The following is a 19745-nucleotide window of genomic DNA, read 5'->3' on the forward strand; positions in this document are numbered from 1 at the left end:
TGTTGTTGGAAATTTGACCCATGAGAGGTCCTAGCATGCCGAGCAGGCACCTTCCTGCTGCAGCAACTCCCTGTCAACTCCCTACACCCCCGTGAGCTGTGGGTCACAGGAGATGTGTGAGTCCTGGACAGAGCATGGATGCCTGGTGAGACTGGAGTCCTGGGCAGACTGTTGGTCCTTGACAAGGTGCGGACCCTAAGTGAGATGTGGGTCGTGGGAGAAGGGTGGGTCCCAGGAGAGGTGGGGATCCAAGGAGGTGCATTAAAGGCTCTGGGGCAGAGCTAATGCACCCCAGAAAGGGCACGGTGCACGAGGAGTTGGGCTAGGACACCGCCGAGTTCCCAGATTCTGGTGAGTGTCCCATCAGCAGCGGGGAGGGTCCTCAGGGGGACGTGTGGGGTGTCACCTTTAAACTCCTTGCCCTGGGAGCACTGGGGAGGTCTCTGCCTGCTGGGGCGAGCGGGGGGGGGACGGGACGGAGGGGCAGGGCAAGAGTTAACCTACCTGCTCTGCTATCCATCTCTAGGCTCCACCTCGGAGAGAGAGGGGAGGGAAAAGAGAAAAAGTAGGGGAAAAAAAAAGAAAAAAGAAGAGGAGGAGGAAGAGCGCAGAGAGAAGCGCCCGGACCGCGGGCAGCCCGGCCAGCAGCGGAGCGGCCGCCCCGTCCCACTCCCAGCATGTTCCAGTGGTGAGTGATCTCCGGAGAGCGCGGAGCCCGAGCCCTGCTCCTGCCCCGCTCCCTTACCGAGTCCCGGTGTCCCCTGCTCCGCCGTCCCGTGTCCTCCGCTCTCGCTGCCTGGCACCGCCGTCCCGGCACTGCGTCCTGCCCGGAGCCGGGGGACTGCGAGCTCCCCTCCCCGCCGGGTCCCTTTCGAGAGTCGCCTCGGGGGTGGCTGGCCGGGAAAGGGCAGCTCTGGTGGGCATGGGGAAGCGACTAAGGACGGAGTTTGTCATTTGTCCCGTCCGTCTGCCCCCACCCCAGGAGCGACCCTCCTGCCGCCCCGGCTCTGCGGGGCTCCCGGCGGGGTCTCCCTGGCCGCGGTACCCCGGGCAAGGCTCTCTGGGGGTCCCCTCCCGACAGAAATTTCTCTCCATCCCGGGCACCGGAGCTCCGACCCGGTGGGAGGCAGGATGGGGGCAACGGGCAGGGGCGGCCGGTTGGTGGCCCCCATCCCTGGGGATGCCTTTCCCAGCTTTTCCCTGAAAAGGGCTGGTTTCTGTGGTGGGGCCGGGGAGAGCAGGGCCTCCAGCCCTGCCCGGTGGGGTCCCTGTCCCACGGCAGCGCCAGCCCGGGGGCAGATGCCCTCGGCGGGGGCAACACCCGGGGTTTCAGCTCTTGCCTCTTCCCCAGAACCGTGTTTTTACCGCCTTGTATTTAAACCAGACAGCTTTTATGAGGAGGGGACGCGTCTCCGGGCACCCCCATCGCGAGCTGCGGCCCCACTTGGTGCTTGCACCCAGTTAATGCACAGGCTATTTCTGGGGTCATTTGGGTGCTTTCTGCCCAGCATCTGCCCCTTTATAGGATCCCTTCTCCAAATCCTTGGCACTACCAACAGACGGGATTCGATATTGGCCGTACCTCCAGTGACTGGGTCTAACTGAGGGACCAGAAAAAACCCATTCACATAAATAGACAGCGCTGACGGATCAAAGAGGTTTTCACGTGAATCCAAAGTGAACGGGATGGGGGTAGAGAGCCCCTGTCTCCCGGGGCCTCATCTGCCCTCGAGCATCAACACCTGAAAGGGATACTGCCCATCTCTAATTAGGAGTTTATGTTTAACTGCCTGGTGTCGCAGCCACCTCACAGGAAGGCTTTTGAAGGCTTTTTTGAAGTTTCCTTGGTGGATAAAAGGGAAGAGAAGGAGCAGGTTAAGACCCTTTCAAAGCTCTCTTGATGGCACCAACACCAGCAGCTGGGGCAGTCAGTCCTGGTTGGTACCGATGGGAGCCCCACCCCAGTGGCTGCCACCCTTGGACCCTGCAGTGCTGGGTGTCCCCAGTTCCGGGGGTTGCTATGGAAACTGGCTGGGGGCTGTGCCCCAAATGTCCTGGGGCTTGGCAGGGTGACTTCTCTGTGATGGCAACAAACCCAAAGCACCTCCCTTGCCAATGCATCCCCAGAAAGCAGGAGCTACTTTTACACCTGTACCTGAAGTACTTCCCAGCTGAGGAGACCACAGAGCAAAAAGGCTCATGACCCAAAAAGATGCACGAACAACTGTTGCTCTTTTGCCCCCTAAACCCTTGATGTGGGAATTGCCTGCAGTTGTGGCTCAGGGTCTTCCCGGCAATTTCCTGGCAGTGCAGGGTCAGGGTTTCTGCAGGGCAGAGGCGGCTGTGGGGCTCCTGGTTCCTGCTGGACCTGGTGGGGCCTCGTGATTTGCAGTCAGACCAGTAGGAAAAATCCCAAATAGGTTCTTATAACAAAGCAGGAGTTGCACTGGTAAGAGCTGGGAAACTGAAGGGAGAAGGAATAAGTTTCTGTGCTGTTGTGCAACACCTCACCTATAAACATACCCAGGCCACTCGACACTCCACGTCTTAATAAAAGCTGGAGTTCTCCCCTCAGCCGTGGGTCAGTCTCCTGTCTGGACCCAAGGAGAGTAATGGGAATCGGTGCACCCATGCAGCTCCTCTCTGTTAAGCTGAGTCTGCCAAGGCTGGGACCCATCTGTGCCAGTTAGCGACAGCCCTACCTATGCAAATTTTAAAAAATTATATCAGTAATTGCCTGCCCTTTGGCTTTTGGGGAACATTTGGCTATCCCTCAGGTTGGGTATTTTATCACTCGTTGTCCTTGTGTGGTGGGGAGTGTAAGATTGTGGTGGGATGGGATTGATGCAAATGGAATTACTACACAGGGGGTGACAGGGGTTATTTCTGCGGCAGTGCCGGGTATGGATGAGAGCTTTTAAACATCACTTGGCTGTGCTTGGAGTAAAGTTGTATTGGAACGGGAGGATTTGTAAGAATAAGCTCAAAGCTGTGCAGGCAGGGCAGGAGAGGGTTAAGGGAATGGTGAGATCTAATCAGAACTGCTCCCTCATCAGTCTCAGATGAGTGGCCACATATAAAACCGGATGGGGAATATCTATCCATTTACCCGTAATAACTTATTTCCACGCTCGCTCCCACAGTCCACACTAGTGATCACAGTTTTCCCATGAAAACATCGGGCTCAAAACTTCTTTGTGCTTCAGGGTGAAGCCAGAGATAGGAGCTCCTGAAAGCTCCTGGTTCCCATCTGGGGGTTCCTGCATTTCAGGGTGAGTGAAATCCCTGAGCACAATGTTGTCCCCTGCCCCAGGGAGTCTGAGGGCCTATGGGGTGTCCCACCAAGCAGGTGTTTTGGTGCAGTCTGAGGCCCGAAACTCCAGCAGCTTCCTGGTGGTTCTGATCACAATCCAGCCCCCGGGTCTAGGAGAGTTTCATGGCTTTTTTGGGGTTTTTTGTCTGTCTGGAAAATACTTGGGTTAAATATTTCAGATTTCAGCACCAAGCTCCTTCTCTGGACTGTCCTGAAGTGAAGGTGCCATCTGCCTGCTAGAGTTGATTTTGGATCTTTCTGTCTCTGATGGGAGCAGGGGCCTGAGGGCTGTCCCCGTGGGTGTCACCTAGGCTGGGATGTGCTTCTGACATTAAGAGGACAGGCACAGGGGCATCCCGAGACCAATGCCACATCTGTCTCCTTCAGCTCCACAACACAGTGGCAGGAAAAAGGGGTCTACAGACTGCCAAGCACCTTGTGTCGGAGCAGATAGAGATAGGGCTGCCCTTGGGAAGCTGTTGGAGTGGACATGAGGAGCTCAGCTGCCATCGTCCTGTGCCCAGTGCTCATTTGCACAGGGAGATGGCCCAAGGCAGCTGGAACACGCAGGACTGAGGCAGGAGGGAGTTGGTGCAGGTGTGCAAGCTGTGGAGAAGCCAAGCGCTCAGGAGCTACATTGTGCAGCTGGGCAGAGAGGGCAGCCCCCCTCCTCTGTGGCAGTGGGATGAGAAACCCTTTAGCTGTGTGGAAAAGCAGGCTGGGGAGGAATTGTGCACAATAATCTCCAAGTGCAGCCTTCCCGCAGTCCCAAGGACCTCAGAAGGATCCCGCTCAAGGCCCCCATGAGCTCCATCCAGGGTTTGTCCCATGAGCCAGCAGCTTCCCAGGACTATAGGTCTGCAGCAGAGGAGAGCAGCAAGATGGCCCTGGGAAGGACTAGATTTGATCTACTCATCCCCTGCACACCCTGGACATGCAGACACCTGGTTTGTCACAGGCTGGGAAAATCTGCCCACCCAATCTGCCCTGCATCCACTGCTCCTTATTACCACAAAGGGAGCAACAGGACCCAAGAGCTGCCAAAATGCCCAGGAGTGCCCCCAGAAATACTGGTTCCCAAGGTGGTTGTAGGGTTAGCGATGTCTTTTTCCTACTGAACCTTGAAATTTGACTCAAATGACTTTTTTTTTTTGTCCTGATGTGCCATTTTGAAATGAAACAGCAGTGCCAGTTTCCTGTTGACTCTTATGGTCTTCCCAGCTCTGGTTTCTCAGTGCTGTGTAACCCATAATGCCAGTCTAGGCCATGGACAGTATGTCTGTCTTGGAGCTAAGGCTTCCATGGAAGAGATAATTCCCTCCTGCTCTTGTCCTAAACTGCAATTTTCAGATGGCTGAAACAGCGGTTTCCCTTGGGACTTTCCTCTGAAACAGCTGCCTTGCTGAAACTCTCACCCTGATTTCTCTCTCTCAGCCCATTTTCATCTTTCCTGTGAACCCTTCTCTGGCCCTAGCACTGGGGTTACCAGATGACACTGCAGCCACCCCCACATGCCTTGTGCCTGTTCCTACAGTTAAGTGTGGCCCCAGAGCCAACCCACAAGCAGGATGCAGCTGGGAAGAACGCATGGAGGTGTCCCGCAGCTCTTCCCATGAGGTTTCTACTCCTCAAAAGGTGATGGAACACAGATTATGAGCATCTTATGACCTCTTGAGGAGGTGCTTTTGTAGACAAACTTCTTGCAGCCTGTAGCTTCTTCTCTTTAACCCCTTGTCTCTTCCCTTTAGGAAGAAGACCATCTACAAAACAGTTTGTCTCTCCTTCTTGCTGATCATTACAGTGACGGTGCTGCAGCGCGGAATGGCCCCCAACCAGTTCATGCAGGGCCAGCAGCAAAAAGAACTCCCCCCTTCAGAGCCCTTGAAATCGCAGAAGAGAGACAATGCCTTCTCCATCAGCAGCACTTTCTGGAAGACCAAGAAGGAGAAAGCTCCTGTGAAGGAGGAGAGCGTGATGGTAAAGCAAACAAAATCCTGGGATGTCACCACTACCAACTGCTCAGCCAACCAGAACTTCAGCAAGGTGGATTGGTTCAAAGGGCTGGAGCCCAACTTCCAGCAGTTCCTGCTCTATCGGCACTGCCGCTACTTCCCCATGCTGATCAACCACCCGGAGAAGTGTAGCGGGGATGTCTACCTGCTCATCGTGGTCAAGTCCATCATCACGCAGCATGACCGCCGTGAGGCCATCCGGAGGACCTGGGGCCAGGAGAAGGAGGTGGAGGGCAAGAGGATCAGGACGCTGTTCTTGCTGGGCACGGCCTCCAAGGAGGAGGAGAGAGCCAACTACCAGAAACTGCTGGATTATGAGAACCACATCTATGAGGACATCCTGCAGTGGGATTTCCTGGACAGCTTCTTCAACCTCACTCTCAAAGAGGTCCATTTCCTGAAGTGGCTCGACATCTACTGTGACAATGTTCGCTTCATCTTCAAAGGTGACGATGATGTGTTTGTGAGTCCCAGCAACATCCTGGAGTTCCTGGAGGATAAGAAGGAGGGAGAAGACCTCTTTGTGGGGGATGTCCTCTACAAGGCCAGGCCGATTCGTAAGAAGGAGAACAAGTACTACATCCCCAGTGCCCTCTACAACAAAAACATCTACCCACCCTATGCAGGGGGTGGGGGCTTCATCATGGATGGAGCCCTGGCCAAGAGGCTGCATAAGACCTCAGAGACACTGGAGCTGTACCCCATTGACGACGTCTTCCTAGGGATGTGTTTGGAGGTCCTTAAAGTATCACCTGTTGGGCATGAGGGCTTCAAAACTTTTGGCATTGTGAAAAACAAGAACAGCAAGATGAACAAGGAGCCATGTTTTTACCGAAGTATGTTGGTGGTTCATAAACTGCTGCCTCCAGAATTGCTCCAAATGTGGGACTTGGTCCACAGTAATTTGACATGCTCAAGAAAACTCAATGTCCTTTAGTTCAGTCTCTCTGGAGAGCTAGGCCTGCAGGAGCTGGGACAACTGATCCCTGCTCTGGGGTGGGGTGAGCCTCTGCTGGTGGCACATGAATCCTTCAGGGGCACTGCCCTCCGGGGCAAGGAGGGCAGAGATGCTGTGCTCGCGGGCAGGGTTTGTGATAGTGTTTGTTCCTGTACTGTATTGTGGTTCACTTATCTCCAGCTGGGTTGGGGGTTGCTGAAAAAGAGAAAAAACCCAACAGAACATGACAAGTCTAGCATAAAATGGAGCGAGGGCAAAGAGGTTTGTGCTCTGCTTTAGGTACCTCCTCCACAGCAGCATGAGTGGAGCAGTGGAGGGAGGCAGGAAGGGATGTGGCACTGGCATTTTTTGGAGGTGTTCAGGGTCTGGCTATCCAGGGAAGCTGCTCCAAGGGAGTTCGGCCAATTTTAAGTGCATCGGCCCCTTCTGACTAAAAAATCATGGGATTTTATTTGTTATCTCAAATTTCTTCTCCATGTAAGGTTTTGGTAACATTGACCCTGTGTGCATTGGGTTCACCCCCACCAAAGTCCTCTGTGTCCCCATATGTAGCTGGGGAAAGAGCTCTTCTCTGAGGCTGGCCCTCAACAGCCCTGAGTCCCCATTAAGGTTTCAGCCTGGCAGTCGGGGGACTGGAGTCCTTGTCCCTGTCAGAGGGTCCCAGGCAACGGTGGCTCCCAGCACCAGCCTGGGCTGTGCTTGGTTCTCCAGCCCCTCTGTAGCCTTACTGCACATAAGAGGAATGCACCCAGCTGAAATTCCTCAGGGATTTGTTCCTCCTGGCAGGAAAGAGACTAGGCCAGCTGCCCTTGCCTGCAGCAAAGGAAGCGGTGGAGAAAACTGGTGGCCCCGTTGGAGTGCCCCAGGGATTTGTCACTTCTGGGACCCTACCTCCTGGGCATCCCAGGGGAGACCCTCTGCTTGCTGCACAGCTGCGCTCACGGCTTTGCCTTGCAGGGACAACAGCCCCAAAGGCCCTGTGTGTGGCTGCTTCAGGTTCAGCCCTGGTTTGTCTGCAGCTGTGATGCTCCAGGGTAGGTTTGGAAACATTGGTCCTGCTCCAGCATGAGAAGCAGGGTCCAAGGGGACAAAGTGAAGGAAGGCTGGTGTTTCACACATGTGCTCCTCTCAGGGTTGTTGCAGTGTTTATTCTACAGGCTGAGATGAAGGAGTGTGACAGGGAATGGTGTCATGAAACATGGCCTTTTTTCTTTGAGCTGAAAGGGCCACAAGCTCTCAAGGGGAGCCCTGGGCTGGCTGCTGTGATGGAAACCCCCCAACAGAGAGACACGTGGCCATGCAATGACCACAGATGCTCTGCAGCCACTGACTGCAGGCATGAGCAAAGCCACAGGAATGTGCAAAGTCACACATGTTCACACACGTGATCCCAGGCACAGGCTCTGCACACAAAGATGTCCCTGTGTGTAGGGCTGGCATGCCCAGATGTCCCTGCAGGGGGTGGACACACACAGCCACATCCATGGCCCTGACCATACAGCGAAACACGGGCACATATGCCCTTACTCCCTTCTCCCTCTCTGGTGCCAGACATTGAAAGGAAAAAAATTTTACTACCTCAAAGGTTCCCCTGTGCAGTGCCTTTTTTTTTCCTTTCTTTTTCTTAATGCATTTTGGAAACGGGCCTGTTTCATTTACTCCAAGTACATTCCCCAGGTTAGAAAATAAATTTTAAAAGGGCATAAACCTGTCTAAAAGGGCACCCACATGCCAAGCCACACCACTCAACATGACCCTGCTCAGATGAGACGCAGATTTGAAGAGGAGGAAGAGCCAGTGCTGCCCAGGACTCAGCTGGTGGTGATACTGTGAAATTGGATGTACAATGCACCAGGTCCCTGGAGCAACAGGGCAGAGTCCTGAGGGCATTTTTGGTACCCACTGGGCTTCGGCAGCACACAACTCTTTCCTTTTCCCTCCCCTCCCTCCTTCCAACAGGAGTGAGTTCAGAAACACTTTCCAAATTGATACCTCCATAATTTATGTCAGGTACAGTACTTTGGGCTGTACATTTATCCTGGATGCAGGGTCAGCTCTTGTTCTCCGTAGCGATGTGTACGGTGAGCTGGGGCTGTGTGCAGACATCTCTCAGTGTTGTTCTTCACCTGGTGGGACCTGTACAGAGAAACCTTGTAGATTTTGGTGAATATTCTAGTTTCTAAATAAAGGTTAAAAGAAAAAGAAAACAATCCTACAAGCCTTCACCTCATGTCTCTAGTGAGTTTCTGCTGGGAGCAAAACCTAGCAATGGGCTACAGTGACAAAACTACTTCTTGGAGTGGGCAGCTGGGGGCTGTAGCTGCCCTGTTCCATTCTGGCACAGCTTCCTTATGGAGACTGGCACCGTAACAAGCCTGGTGGGTATTTTCTCTCTTTCATGCACTCCTCCACCTCCATTTCAAACTAAACTTCAGATCCTCCTGGTGCCCTGCAGGGAGGAGCTTCCCCTCTCAACCTCTGTGGCAAAAGCCACTCAGCAGGGTTGGAAACTCACTGGTTTTGTTGAACACTCTCTCCTTGTGCAGAAGGAGATGAGCAGCTCCTGTCCCTGTCACCCTCTCCCCACAGCAGGACCTTGCTCACTTCCACAGCCAAAGCACCAGCATGGGGTAACACAAGCCCTTGCAATCAGGTTTGAACCTGGCTGGGCTGAAGAAGAGGAAAGCCACAGATGAGCTCTTGGGTCTCACCATGGTGTGTGGGTACCTGGGCCTCAGTTTCCAGGGCTGGCACCTGGCCCGATCACTCCCGGTGCTGGGGAGCAGAGAGGCCAGCAAAGGGGACCAGGACATACTGTATTTGGCAGGCGGGGCCATCTGCCGCTGGGGCTGGCTTCTCCAGGGCACCAAAAATTTCATATGCATGGACAAAATGCAAATGGTGAGTGGATGATTCTACTGCAGGGTACTGGAGTGCGAGCAAATGTTCCAGCCAGGATCCCAGGGTCCGGGAGTGGGATTAGGGCGGTGCGCTGGTGTGAAACAGGTCAGGCCCGAGGTTCCCCCGGCCGCGCCCCTCAGGCAGAACCCGGCCAGGAACGGCGGGAAGGACGCGCGGCGCGGGCGGTGCTGCCCCCTGGCGGGCGGGCCCACCCCTCCGACCATTTGCCGCCGGGCCGCGGCTCCAAAATGGCCGATGGCGAAGGGCTGGGGAAACCCTGGGTCAGAGCCGGGGGCGATGAGACACGGCACACAAACCCCACAACCCTCCAGCTAAAGCGGCCCCAGCCACCACTGGTTTAGTTTTAGCCACAGGGAATTGCCTTTCGCGAAGGACTCGACGTTGGGAAGCCAGGGAGAATCAGCCACAGCAGCATGAGGGGCTGCAAAGGCTCGGCAGGGCAGGGACGGTCCCAGCACTGGCCCAGTGTGCCGGGAGGGTGGAACGGTCCATGACCGGAGCCAGAGCTGGAGGTCACTGGCACAGGCCCAAGGCCAAAAGCCAGAAGCCAGGGCTGGACCCTTCAGCAGGACACTGGTAGATGACACTGTGGGTCCCTGCACCCAGGAAGGCTCATGTTTTCTGCACCCACAGATCTGGAAAAGCCATGTACTCAAACAGCTACCACTGCAGGACAGCACCCTGTGCCTGGCTCGTAAAACCAGCCAGTGACCACTGCCACAGGACTGGCCAGGACTGAGTCCCTTCATCCTCAGGTTGGTGCCTGACCCTACATGAGGAAGGGCAGCAGGCCTGAGTTTGGTTACAAACAAGCAGCCACTTATCCCAAACTCCTGTTCATGTATTTGCTTCACATTTAGGGACAAGAGTCGTCAATTTGAATGAAGCACAAGAGAAAATGCCTGTAGGAGAGAGCAACTGAACTGCAGGGCCTTAGTACAAGGTCTGATTTACTTTGTTTAAAAAGAAAGTAGAAAAGCAATTGGCTAGCAAGCACCATCACAGCATCTTCAGTTAAAAAAAAAAAAAAAAAAGAAAGAAATACAATATGGTCGTGGTTACAGAGCTTACCTTGTCCATCATACTCTTCTCCCCTCCTTCCTGCTAACACAGCACACATACAACACTGCTGGGAGCTGACACAGGCTAGAGCAAAGCAGAACAGAAGCTGCTGCTGTGACACCAATGACCTTAACCCAAGACAGGGAAGGTTACAGCCAGCCTGTTTCTCACAGCCTGGCTTCATTTAGTGGCACAGAAGTAACACGAACCAGTTTAGGTCCTTTAATCTGTCCAAGACAGGATGCTAAAGCACAAATGATAAAACATTCTGCATTTTTACAGCAAAAATGCTACAGAAGTTTATAGGAAAAAAAAAAAATTTGTACATGGGTAAAACATTATAAATTCAAGACAACTCACAGACAAGGGGTAAATTCCCACATCTATCACTCTTTGTTTTAAAAAGTTCATTTGAACAGGCAAGCAGTCAAAATGGCTTGCTCTCTCTTCCTTGAAATGAGAATTTTATCTTCCAAGTGGCTCACAGTACTGCTTCGCTTCTTGGAATGTCCTCCGAAGGCTCCGCCAAGATCAAAGGAAAATAAAAACCCCCGGAGTCCTTTCAGATAGTCTTGGAGAGCAGGACAAGGGAAAGGAAAGGGGAAGTTTATTCAAACTTGATTTTCTTCCCCTGTGGCTTATGATCTCCACCTCCTCCTCTGCCTCCTCGGAAGCCACCTCCTCTACCTAGAAAGAAAATTATTGCAAAAAACAGAGTTACCGGTATAGTATCTATGATATATACCATATATATATACACACACACACACAAATATATTGCAGTGGTATATATATACACCACTACCCTTCCAAACCCAACCTGGCACAGGACAGAAAATAAATTCACATCTAATGCTCTGTGGTAGCCCCACACCATAACCCCAAGAATGGTTTTGGGGTTCATTTCTAAGCACACCCCCTCCAAACAGCAGCATTTGCTTCCTCTTACCTCCAAATCCACCTCTGCCACCACCTCTGCCACCAAATCCACCTCTTCCTCCTCGGCCACCTCCTCTGCCACCACGACCACCAAATCCGCCTCCACGCTGGAAGTCACCCTTTGGCTTGGCAAAATCGAGGATCACTTTGTTTCCATCTATCTCTCCATCTTCCATGGCTTCTTTAGCTGCTTTGGCATCTTCTGCAGAGCTGAAGTCCACAAACCCAAACCTAGGAAACAGGTTACAAGAGTGACAGTCAGTCACATTCCATGAGCTGCAGCACCACCTTCAGGTTCCTGACAGAAATCCTTTCGGAATCAAATGCGAGCACTTCTGCATCCCACAGGACATGTGACTTGTAGGACAGCAGTGGCTAATCACAATCGATGGAGGCCCACTGTGAGTTTGCCAGTACTGAACAGTTAATTTTCTTCTCGTGCGAATCCATTGGCTGCCACGGATTTGTTGGCAGGAAGGAGCTCATTGAGAAGAGGTGTGAAGGGAGCACATGCTGCCCTCCACCAGTGGACCCCAGGCTGTGTTCTCTGCTCCCAGCCCATTTCCCAGTTCCACAGAACCACCAACATGAGCATGAGAAACACCCTGCATTGCAGAGATCAGCTAAAATGAGGTGCTCTGTAGCACCTGAACCTATCCCAGGTGATGTTTAGCCTACCCTTTAGATGATCCAGTGTCTCTGTCTGTGACTATTCTCGCGCTTATTGAGCCTTCAAACGATTCTCTTAACGTCTCCTCCGTGGTGTCCTCAGAAAGGCCTCTGACAAACAGTGTTTTGCTTTGCTCTGTGAAAAGGGAGTACATTCAGAAGTCAATCAGCCTGAGCAAGGCAACCTTCAGCTTCAGCTTCATAACATCACATCCACTACTGGCTCCCAGAACAGTTCTCAGGGATAAAGGGGTTGTTTTCAAGGAACAGATCAGGCACCTGAAGTCCATGAAAACTTTTTCAGGACTGCAGTTAGAGCCTGACATCAAAGGACTTCCATCAGCCAACCTGATACTGCCAAATTAAGTTTGCCCAGCTCCCTTTTTTAAAATAGGTGCTTGCACCTTATCAACAGTGATAATAACTAACTGTACAGACACTGCTGGATCAGCACTTGACTATCTAGAGGAATTTGACAACAGTTTCATCAGCATTTCAGATAATCAGTCATCATATCCAGCACACTGCTTACGATGCAAGTATTTCACTCCACTGGCATGTTTAATTTTTTTTAAAAGCAGCCCCAGATTTGCCTGGATGGTGCCCTCCTGCCACAGCTGGAGATCAAACATGAAACACTTACGATTGAATCCTCCTCCTCCTCCTCCTCCACCTCGTGCGTTCGTGTTCCCTTTCTGCCATGATGGTGAACTGAATTCCAGTCTGATTGTTCTGCCTTCAATCTCTGTGTTGTTACAGGAATTCAATGCCTCTCTGGCATCCTCAGCTGTGGCAAAATCTACAAATGCATACCTACATGGAGAGGAAGATTCCAGTCAGCCTGGGAGTAACAAGGGATACCTGGAGGCAAGTCATTTGCAATGCCAGCCTGGGGGTCAGAAGAAAGGCACCACATACCCTTTAGGCCTGCCTTGGTTGTTCTGTGGCACCTTGATGGAAGAAGCTTTCTTAAACACTTCTTGGAGAGTCTCTTCTGTAGCAGCATACGAGAGGTTGTTGACAATTAGGGTCTTCGACTCTCCTCCTATTGGGAAAAGTCAGTGCTGTTAAGTGCAAGTCTGGAGAAGGAGAGCCTTTTTCCTCTAGTTATCCAACCCTGACTAGGGGTAAGTATACTTGTTGCCCCCTTCCTCGCCTCAAGGTGAGGCACAAAGCCAAATCCAACCCTGCTTTTGTCACCTAGACCAGTTGCCCTCCCCCCCCCCATCTGAAATATGCAGTAGAGACATGAAATGCACAGGATGCAGTGCACAAGTCAGGCAAAAAGGCCTGGTATCTTAGTTTTCTTGCAGTGTTTTCAGTTGCCATATCTCCAGGAACTTCTGAAACAAGTGGATATGAATCCTGAATGTCATCTATATGCATGTTATCAGTACAAAAAGTACCTTTCTGATGTTCTTGCTGGCTCTTCTCACCAGTGAAGTCAATGACCACGGCACGACCCTCAATCTCTGTGCCCTGCTTCTCCTCCAGAGCTTTGTTTGCCTCAGCTTCTGTTTTAAATTCAACATAGGCCATCCTACAGCACAGAAAAGAATGTAAGCTTACACCCCCTTCCAGGAGCGACTAAATTCATGAATGAGGGAGTGAAAGACGTAGAAGAAAAATGCTGCAGAAAGTAGTACAGCTAATTCAGCAGGTTCCTTAAGGCAGCCAAAGGACACGTAAGCTTATCAGAATATGCCAAGTGCTGAAGGAACAGCAAACACACAACAGTCCTCTCAGCTACACACCCTTTGCTGCTGCCATCCTTGTTCATCACTATCCGGACTTCCAGTGCATTTTCAAACACCTCCCTGATTTCATCCTCAGTTAAGCGGTAGGGCAGGTTCTTCAAAAACAGCGTTCTGGCATCTCTCTCTGCAAAGACAGAAAGGTTACTTTCATGTTACCAGCTAAAAATCCCTCCTCATCTACACTGCCAGTTCAGTGAGACTCAGCAAGTGGATCCAGCAGAAATTAACAGTATGCATTCACATTTTCAGAAACTGCAAAAGCAACTATAACAAAAGTTAATGAAACTATTGTACTTCTCCTTATGGGCATGAAGTTCAAAAAACAGGTCTTAAAGTTTCAGAAAGAAACACATTTCTTCCTCAGCCCTACCAATATGCACTTTTTCTTGGGATCACATTTGCAGATATTCCAGTCTAAACTTGCATATCTGTATGTCAGCGTTTTAGAAACTGTTTATTACACAGAGCCCAAAGCACGCAGATCTGCCATGAGAGAGCAGAAGAGCAGCCATCAGTAACACTTCAAGCCCCCATTGTGACTTTTCTTTGACGTCCACAGGTATTCAGAGTTACGAGCCATACCTTTTTTGTTTTCTTTAATAGTTTCCTTGCTCTTTGCTTTTTCCAGTTTGATTTCCAAACCCATTAACTTCTTTCCATTCATTTGGAGAGCTTTTTCCAGATCCTCGGCAGATGAGAAGTCCACATAGCCAAACCGCCTGAAAGAACAGCATCCTTAAGATCTCAGCTGATCCATCTCTGGCAGCAGAAACCATGAACAGAAACCCAACAGCAGAGAGATACCCACTGGTCAAGTTCCAGGCAAAGTTAAACCCTCATCAGTACCGTGGCTCTTCCATTACTACCAAGCAACCACTGCAGCATCTTGGGGGAACCAGCACACTTGCACCCCTCCAAACAAATTACTGCAAATTAAAAGAAATAAGCAGTAAAATTCTACTGATAAACTCACTTGGAAGCACCGATTCTGACATCTAAAACTTCAATATTCTTCTTCCCAAAGAATTCTCTGAGGCCAGTCTTCAGCTCGTCATACTCCTTGGTGCAGACCAAATTTCCAACAAATATGGAGAAAGCTGATGTGGGCCCTTTAAATGAAAAGATAAGAAAACAGAGGTTTTTTAAGGCTGCTTTTTAAACTGGGAGCCAGACTCCAGACAGCTTTAGCACATCAGGTTTTGCTCAAAAGTGACATCATATTTCAGTATTAAGTCCCTTATAATCATCATTTGTGCTGGGAAACCCCACCCCTGACATCACAGACCTTCACAGTTAACACTCCTCACGCAACAGAGTCCAATCACAGTCCATCAAACAAGCATCTTTTGATGATCCCACACCACTTACCATCTGTTTTCTTTTTCTTGGCCTCTGGTGCACTTTTATTGGCCATTTCTTTCTTTCTCTTTCCAGGTGCTTCCTTGACAGGTTCTGTGACAGAAAACAAAACAACACTGAAAAATACAGAACTTTTCCTACACTGAATCAAAACAGGAGCAATTATCTTTACACCAGTCACACACAAGACCTTCTCTTGTCACTCAGCAACTGCTCCTCAGCCCAAAAGACCATTACAGGACAACATTTTTGCTCAGGCATCTTTCCTGTTATTAAAGAATTATGGTCTCAAAAACATTTCAACTCACTTTCATCCTCACTTTCCTCCTCAGCATCCTCTTCATCCTCCTCCTCTTCATCGTCCTCTTCATCGTCATCCTCTTCATCATCTTCCTCATCTTCAGATTCTGCTGCCTTGGCTTTCACTGGTGCAGCCTTGGCTGGAGTGGTTTTCTTCACTGGAACAGGGGTTGTGTCCATGGCCTCATCTTCAGACTCTGAAACAGTATTCAGATAATTCCACATTAAGCTCCTTTTGAAACTAAGAAAACAAAATGCTGTTAAGCAAAATGTTTCTCACACCCCCTTAAGTTTGTATGTTCTCAGGAAAAGTTTGATACAGTTCATTTTTACAAAAGCTGTCTCTCTCCCTTGAGTTTTACTACATTAAAAAAAAACTAATACCTGTTCACCAAGAGTAAGAACTTTTACTAACAGTAGGGAAATTAGCATCCATTCAGCAACATGGACAATAGCAACCAGCTAAAACCAGCTGGGCACACACTGCATCACTCCCACTATCCACTAAGTTTCCCCCCTCCCCCAGCTTCCTTTTAAGTGTTTAATAATTAAGCATCTTATACCATCCTCTTCATCATCCTCCTCATCGTCCTCTTCATCCTCATCCTCCTCCTCAGATTCCTGCTTTGCTGGCACAACTGCAGGCTTTTTGGCTGGTACTGCTGCAGGCTTTTTGGCTGCAGGCTTCACAGGCATTGGTGGTTCCTCTTCCTCATCTGCACCAACAGTACAACAAGTCTTTACTAGTAAGGTTCAAAGGACGAGTGGTATAAGTAAAAAAAGTACTTAAGAGCTTCCCAAAATTTTGCCCAAAAGTTCAAGAAAGAGCAATCAAGAAACTAGGAGATGCTTTACAGGCTGTGTGTGAGGCAGCTGCAGCCCAGTTCTCCTCCAAACTCCACCCACTGCCCACCTCTCCTTCATAACCCCTTTTTAATCAATGAAACCCGCCCCCCAAGTATTAAATCATACAACGAGACTTGATTGAACCAGCTTTAGTTAATGTACATTTCAAAAGTAACTTACCAGAATCATCTTCTTCATCCTCCTCCTCGTCTTCCTCCTCTTCCTCATCATCTTCGTCATCATCTTCATCTTCACTCTCCTCCTTCTTAGCATTCTTTCCATTTTTTGCTCCTTTGGTTAGGACTGCAGCCTTTTTAGGAGTTGGAGCAACAGCCTTTTTGGGCTGTGGGGTAGCCACAACCTTCTTTGCAGGTGTAATTGCCTTTTTCACAGGAGTAGCAACTTTTTTTGCAGGAGTTGCAGCCTTCTTGGCTGGAGTAACAGCAACTTTCTGTGGTTTCTTCTGGGGGATCATCTGAAAGACACATTAGTGTGAAACTCATGCCGGCCTTTTTAAGCTACCATTACATCACTATCAGACAAATATACAGCAACTGCAGTCTAAAGCATATCCTTTTGACAGTTTCTGTTAAGGTACCTTAACTGCCCATCCTGATGAAACAATAAAGTTCAAACCCAGATTGTTTATGCTTTTAAGAGCCTACTTATGGAACACCAAAACACCACCAAATTCCCTGGTCCTGAAGCAAGACCAGGGATCTTTTAATAGCATTCAGAGTTTCGAAAATTTTACACTTGCACATTATCTGCATGTGACAAATCTCATATTGCTCATTACTAGAGTAATTAAGTACCCACTTGCTTATCAGCTTACGACTTTAAGACCCCAGCAGTACTTCCAAAAGCCTGGAAGTACAAACTTAGCAGCTGAGCTAGTTTTCCCCACGCTGCTTTGGCCTTATGAAATGCAGTTTATTCTTTAGCCAGTTTAGTGAGGAACACCGACTGTTTATTAATGTGCTGTTACAGTGTAACCCACAACCCTCTTGGCACTTCTGTAACACGTGCATCCTTCTGACTCCATCTCTAGATCAATCACCTCTTCTCCGCTGCTTTCCTCTAGGTCAGAAGACTCCTCTTCCTCGCTTTCCTCAAACTTTTTCGGGGGAGGAGCCATTTTTTTCTGTTTGACCTGATTCTTCGGGGTCTGAAAGAGAGGGCGAGCACCACGTTTAGCTCCCGTGCATACCCGGGTCGCCTGCGAGCGCTCGCTCCGGCAGACAATTGTCCCCACCACGTGGCCGCCCTCCCGCCCCCGCGGCGTTCAAGAGCCCGTCCGGGGGCTGCGGGGCCTTGCCCGCCGGTGTGCGGGGCCTTTCCAGGGGCGCGGGGGCCGCCCCGGGAGCCCGGCGCGCTCCCATGTGCTTGCTGTCCCCGCGCCCCACGTGGCCGCACTGTGACGTAGCCCCGCCCCCCATCCCGCGCGCGCTCGGACGCGGGGCCCACCCGCGTCCCTCACACACACGGACCCCCACCCCGCACCCCGCACCCCTCTCCCCTCCCGCCCCGCGCCCCCCGTCCGCGGCCGGCGCACGGAGCAGAGCGGGACGGGGCCGCCTGAAACCCGCTGCGTCTGGGCCCGCGGCCCCTCCCCTCGCCGCCATCTTCACGGCGAGGGAGACCAGGCCTGCAGCCACCGCGCGGCCCGAGCGCACAGCGGCGAGAAGGCGGCCCGGCTCCCTCCCAGATAGGCCGCCATCCGCACCCTCCCGCCCCGGCATGGCGGCGTCCGCCCGCCGCCCGCCCGGCGGCTGCGCTCCGGGACCCTTACCTTGGTGATCTTCACCATGATGGCGGCGGTGCCTGGCGGCGCAGGGGCGGCGGCCGGGCTGTGTCGGGAGCGGGGCGGGCGCGTCCGGCGCGGCGGCGGCGCGGCGGGGATCGGGCCGCGGGCGGGCGGCGGGAGCAGCGGGGACGCGCGGGCGGCCGGGCCGGGCACTGACACGAAAGAGCGAGCGCGCGCCCCTTCCGCCCCCTTTCCTAGCCCCGCGCCAGACCCCGCCCCCACCGCCCCCGCCGCGGCCAATCGCCGCTCGCGCCGCGCCGCCCGGCCAATCGCAGCCCCCGCCCCTCGAGCCGCTGCGCCAATCGCCGGCGCTCTGCCATCAGCCAACCGGAGGGCGCGTTACAGCCGCGGGGCCGTGCGGCGGGGGGCGAGCGCGGGGGGACTCGGCGCCCGCCCGGGAGGACTCGGCGTCAGCCAATGGGAGGGAAGCAGCTCGGCGCCTGCGCGCTGATTGGGCGGCGTGGCCGGGCCTAGGCAGAGCACGTGGCGGGCGGCGGCCACGTGGTGGGGCCGGGCGGGGGTCCCGGGGGTCCCGCGGCCGGGAGGGGCCCTGCCATTCCCCCGCAATCCTCCCGCAATCCCGGCTGCCCCGGACGGACCTGCGGCACCTCGGCGCGGGACTCTGCCCGAGCACGCGTTTGCCTTACTTTTTGGGACTGGATTTGCCCCAGCACTCTCTCTGCCCCACTGCGTTCTTCACCTCACCCGGCATCCCCTCCGCGACCCTCGGCAAGCACTAAGCACGCGTGGACAGTTTGAGGAAGCATCCGTAGGAGCCGGTCAGCCTGCTGCTGCTGAGATTGCAGTTGGCACAGGAGCACTCTGTAGTTGCCGCCCTCTTCTGCTTCAGGCTGGGAGAAAAGGCCCAAAGCAGAAGAAAAAAATAAGCCCGTGCTTGCCTGGTGGATGCTTTTGAATTCAGTCACTGCAAGAAGACATCACCTTTCTCCCTGTGGAATTTTTCCGCGGCGGCCATAAAGTCGGGGTAGGAATAACCCCAGGGCAGAATGCAGCACCCCTGTTTCACTTGCCACTCTGCTGGCAGGGCTGAGTGCTGCCTTGCCCCTACCTGGCACAGAGTGGCCTTCATTGCTGGGGTTTCCCCACTGCCCTATATCCCCTACCACTTGAAACTGGGCAGCCAGCCAGCTCCCTGGGACTCCTGACTCAGGCATGTGTGACTCTAGCAGTTTGCCCTTCCAAGGCCTATTTGACATAAGCACCTGACTTGGGGAACACAAGATCCTAGTGAGCCCTAAAGAAAAAATGCAGACTCTCAATGAAAGCCGTCCTGCAGGGCCCTGATGTCCTTGAGGGGACACCCCAGGATTGTTCAGTGCCACCTGAAGCAAGGGACATACTGTGGGTGAGGCAATATATCTGGCTCCTAGGCTGTCCTAGTGCCTCTTTCTCCTCTGCTGGGTAAGGAGAGGCAGTTTCCAGGCAAGCTGAGCCATGGCTAAGAGCACCTGCTCAGTGAGAGGTGATGGGATCAATCAGCTTCTCCAGGAGTAAGCCAAGCCTGTGGAGAGCCTACCACCATCAGCCAGTATGGGGAGAGAAGGAGCTGCAACATAGTGGGGTACTGCCCGTGTCCTGGTCATGTACATGCAGGCAGATGGGGCTCCCAACTGGGAAAACCCTTGTTTAGGGCAGCTGGACTCCTGTGAAATAGCAATGTCTGGCTCATGTCCCACTGTGTGCTGCAGAAGCTGTCCCCAGGTGCATGGGGGACAGTGACACAGACCAAGTGTGGCCCAAGGGGGGGCAGAGTGATGGAATGGAGGACAGAGAGACCTGA

General features: G+C 52.4%; 2 protein-coding genes and 3 non-coding genes across 6 annotated transcripts; 1 reads left to right on the plus strand and 4 right to left on the minus strand.

Annotated features, from left to right (window-relative positions):
* Positions 1 to 533: 533 nt before the first annotated feature.
* B3GNT7 (UDP-GlcNAc:betaGal beta-1,3-N-acetylglucosaminyltransferase 7) lies at positions 534 to 8508 on the plus strand. 2 transcript variants are annotated; one of them, XM_048314977.1, is made up of 2 exons: positions 534 to 688; positions 5062 to 8508. In XM_048314977.1, the coding sequence occupies exons 1-2, from the start codon at positions 678 to 680 to the stop codon at positions 6260 to 6262; spliced, it is 1212 nt and encodes a 403-aa protein (XP_048170934.1). In that variant the 5' UTR covers positions 534 to 677; the 3' UTR covers positions 6263 to 8508. The 2 variants fall into 2 exon arrangements, with proteins under 2 accessions (XP_048170934.1, XP_048170933.1); XM_048314976.1 differs by lacking the exon at positions 534 to 688 and adding an exon at positions 4688 to 4948.
* A 1958-nt stretch (positions 8509 to 10466) lies between these two features.
* NCL (nucleolin) lies at positions 10467 to 18036 on the minus strand. Its single transcript, XM_048314767.1, has 15 exons — positions 17930 to 18036; positions 17198 to 17305; positions 16318 to 16612; positions 15855 to 16007; positions 15300 to 15488; positions 15001 to 15084; positions 14606 to 14741; positions 14215 to 14351; positions 13630 to 13756; positions 13282 to 13415; positions 12794 to 12920; positions 12519 to 12688; positions 11885 to 12011; positions 11217 to 11437; positions 10467 to 10954 (listed from the first exon to the last, which is right to left on the minus strand). Exons 1-15 carry the CDS (start codon positions 17945 to 17947, stop codon positions 10875 to 10877), a joined length of 2106 nt encoding a protein of 701 aa, XP_048170724.1. The 5' UTR covers positions 17948 to 18036; the 3' UTR covers positions 10467 to 10874.
* Positions 11563 to 11701, minus strand: LOC125331243. The gene has a single exon (XR_007205943.1). It is a non-coding gene; the product is annotated as a small nucleolar RNA SNORA75 (small nucleolar RNA).
* LOC125331246 lies at positions 12318 to 12394 on the minus strand. The gene has a single exon (XR_007205946.1). It is a non-coding gene; the product is annotated as a small nucleolar RNA SNORD20 (small nucleolar RNA).
* LOC125331245 lies at positions 14820 to 14889 on the minus strand. The gene has a single exon (XR_007205945.1). It is a non-coding gene; the product is annotated as a small nucleolar RNA SNORD82 (small nucleolar RNA).
* Positions 18037 to 19745: the final 1709 nt, after the last annotated feature.

The sequence above is a fragment of the Corvus hawaiiensis genome, chromosome 10 (genome assembly GCF_020740725.1).
Source record: "Corvus hawaiiensis isolate bCorHaw1 chromosome 10, bCorHaw1.pri.cur, whole genome shotgun sequence".
Lineage (NCBI taxonomy): Eukaryota > Metazoa > Chordata > Aves > Passeriformes > Corvidae > Corvus > Corvus hawaiiensis.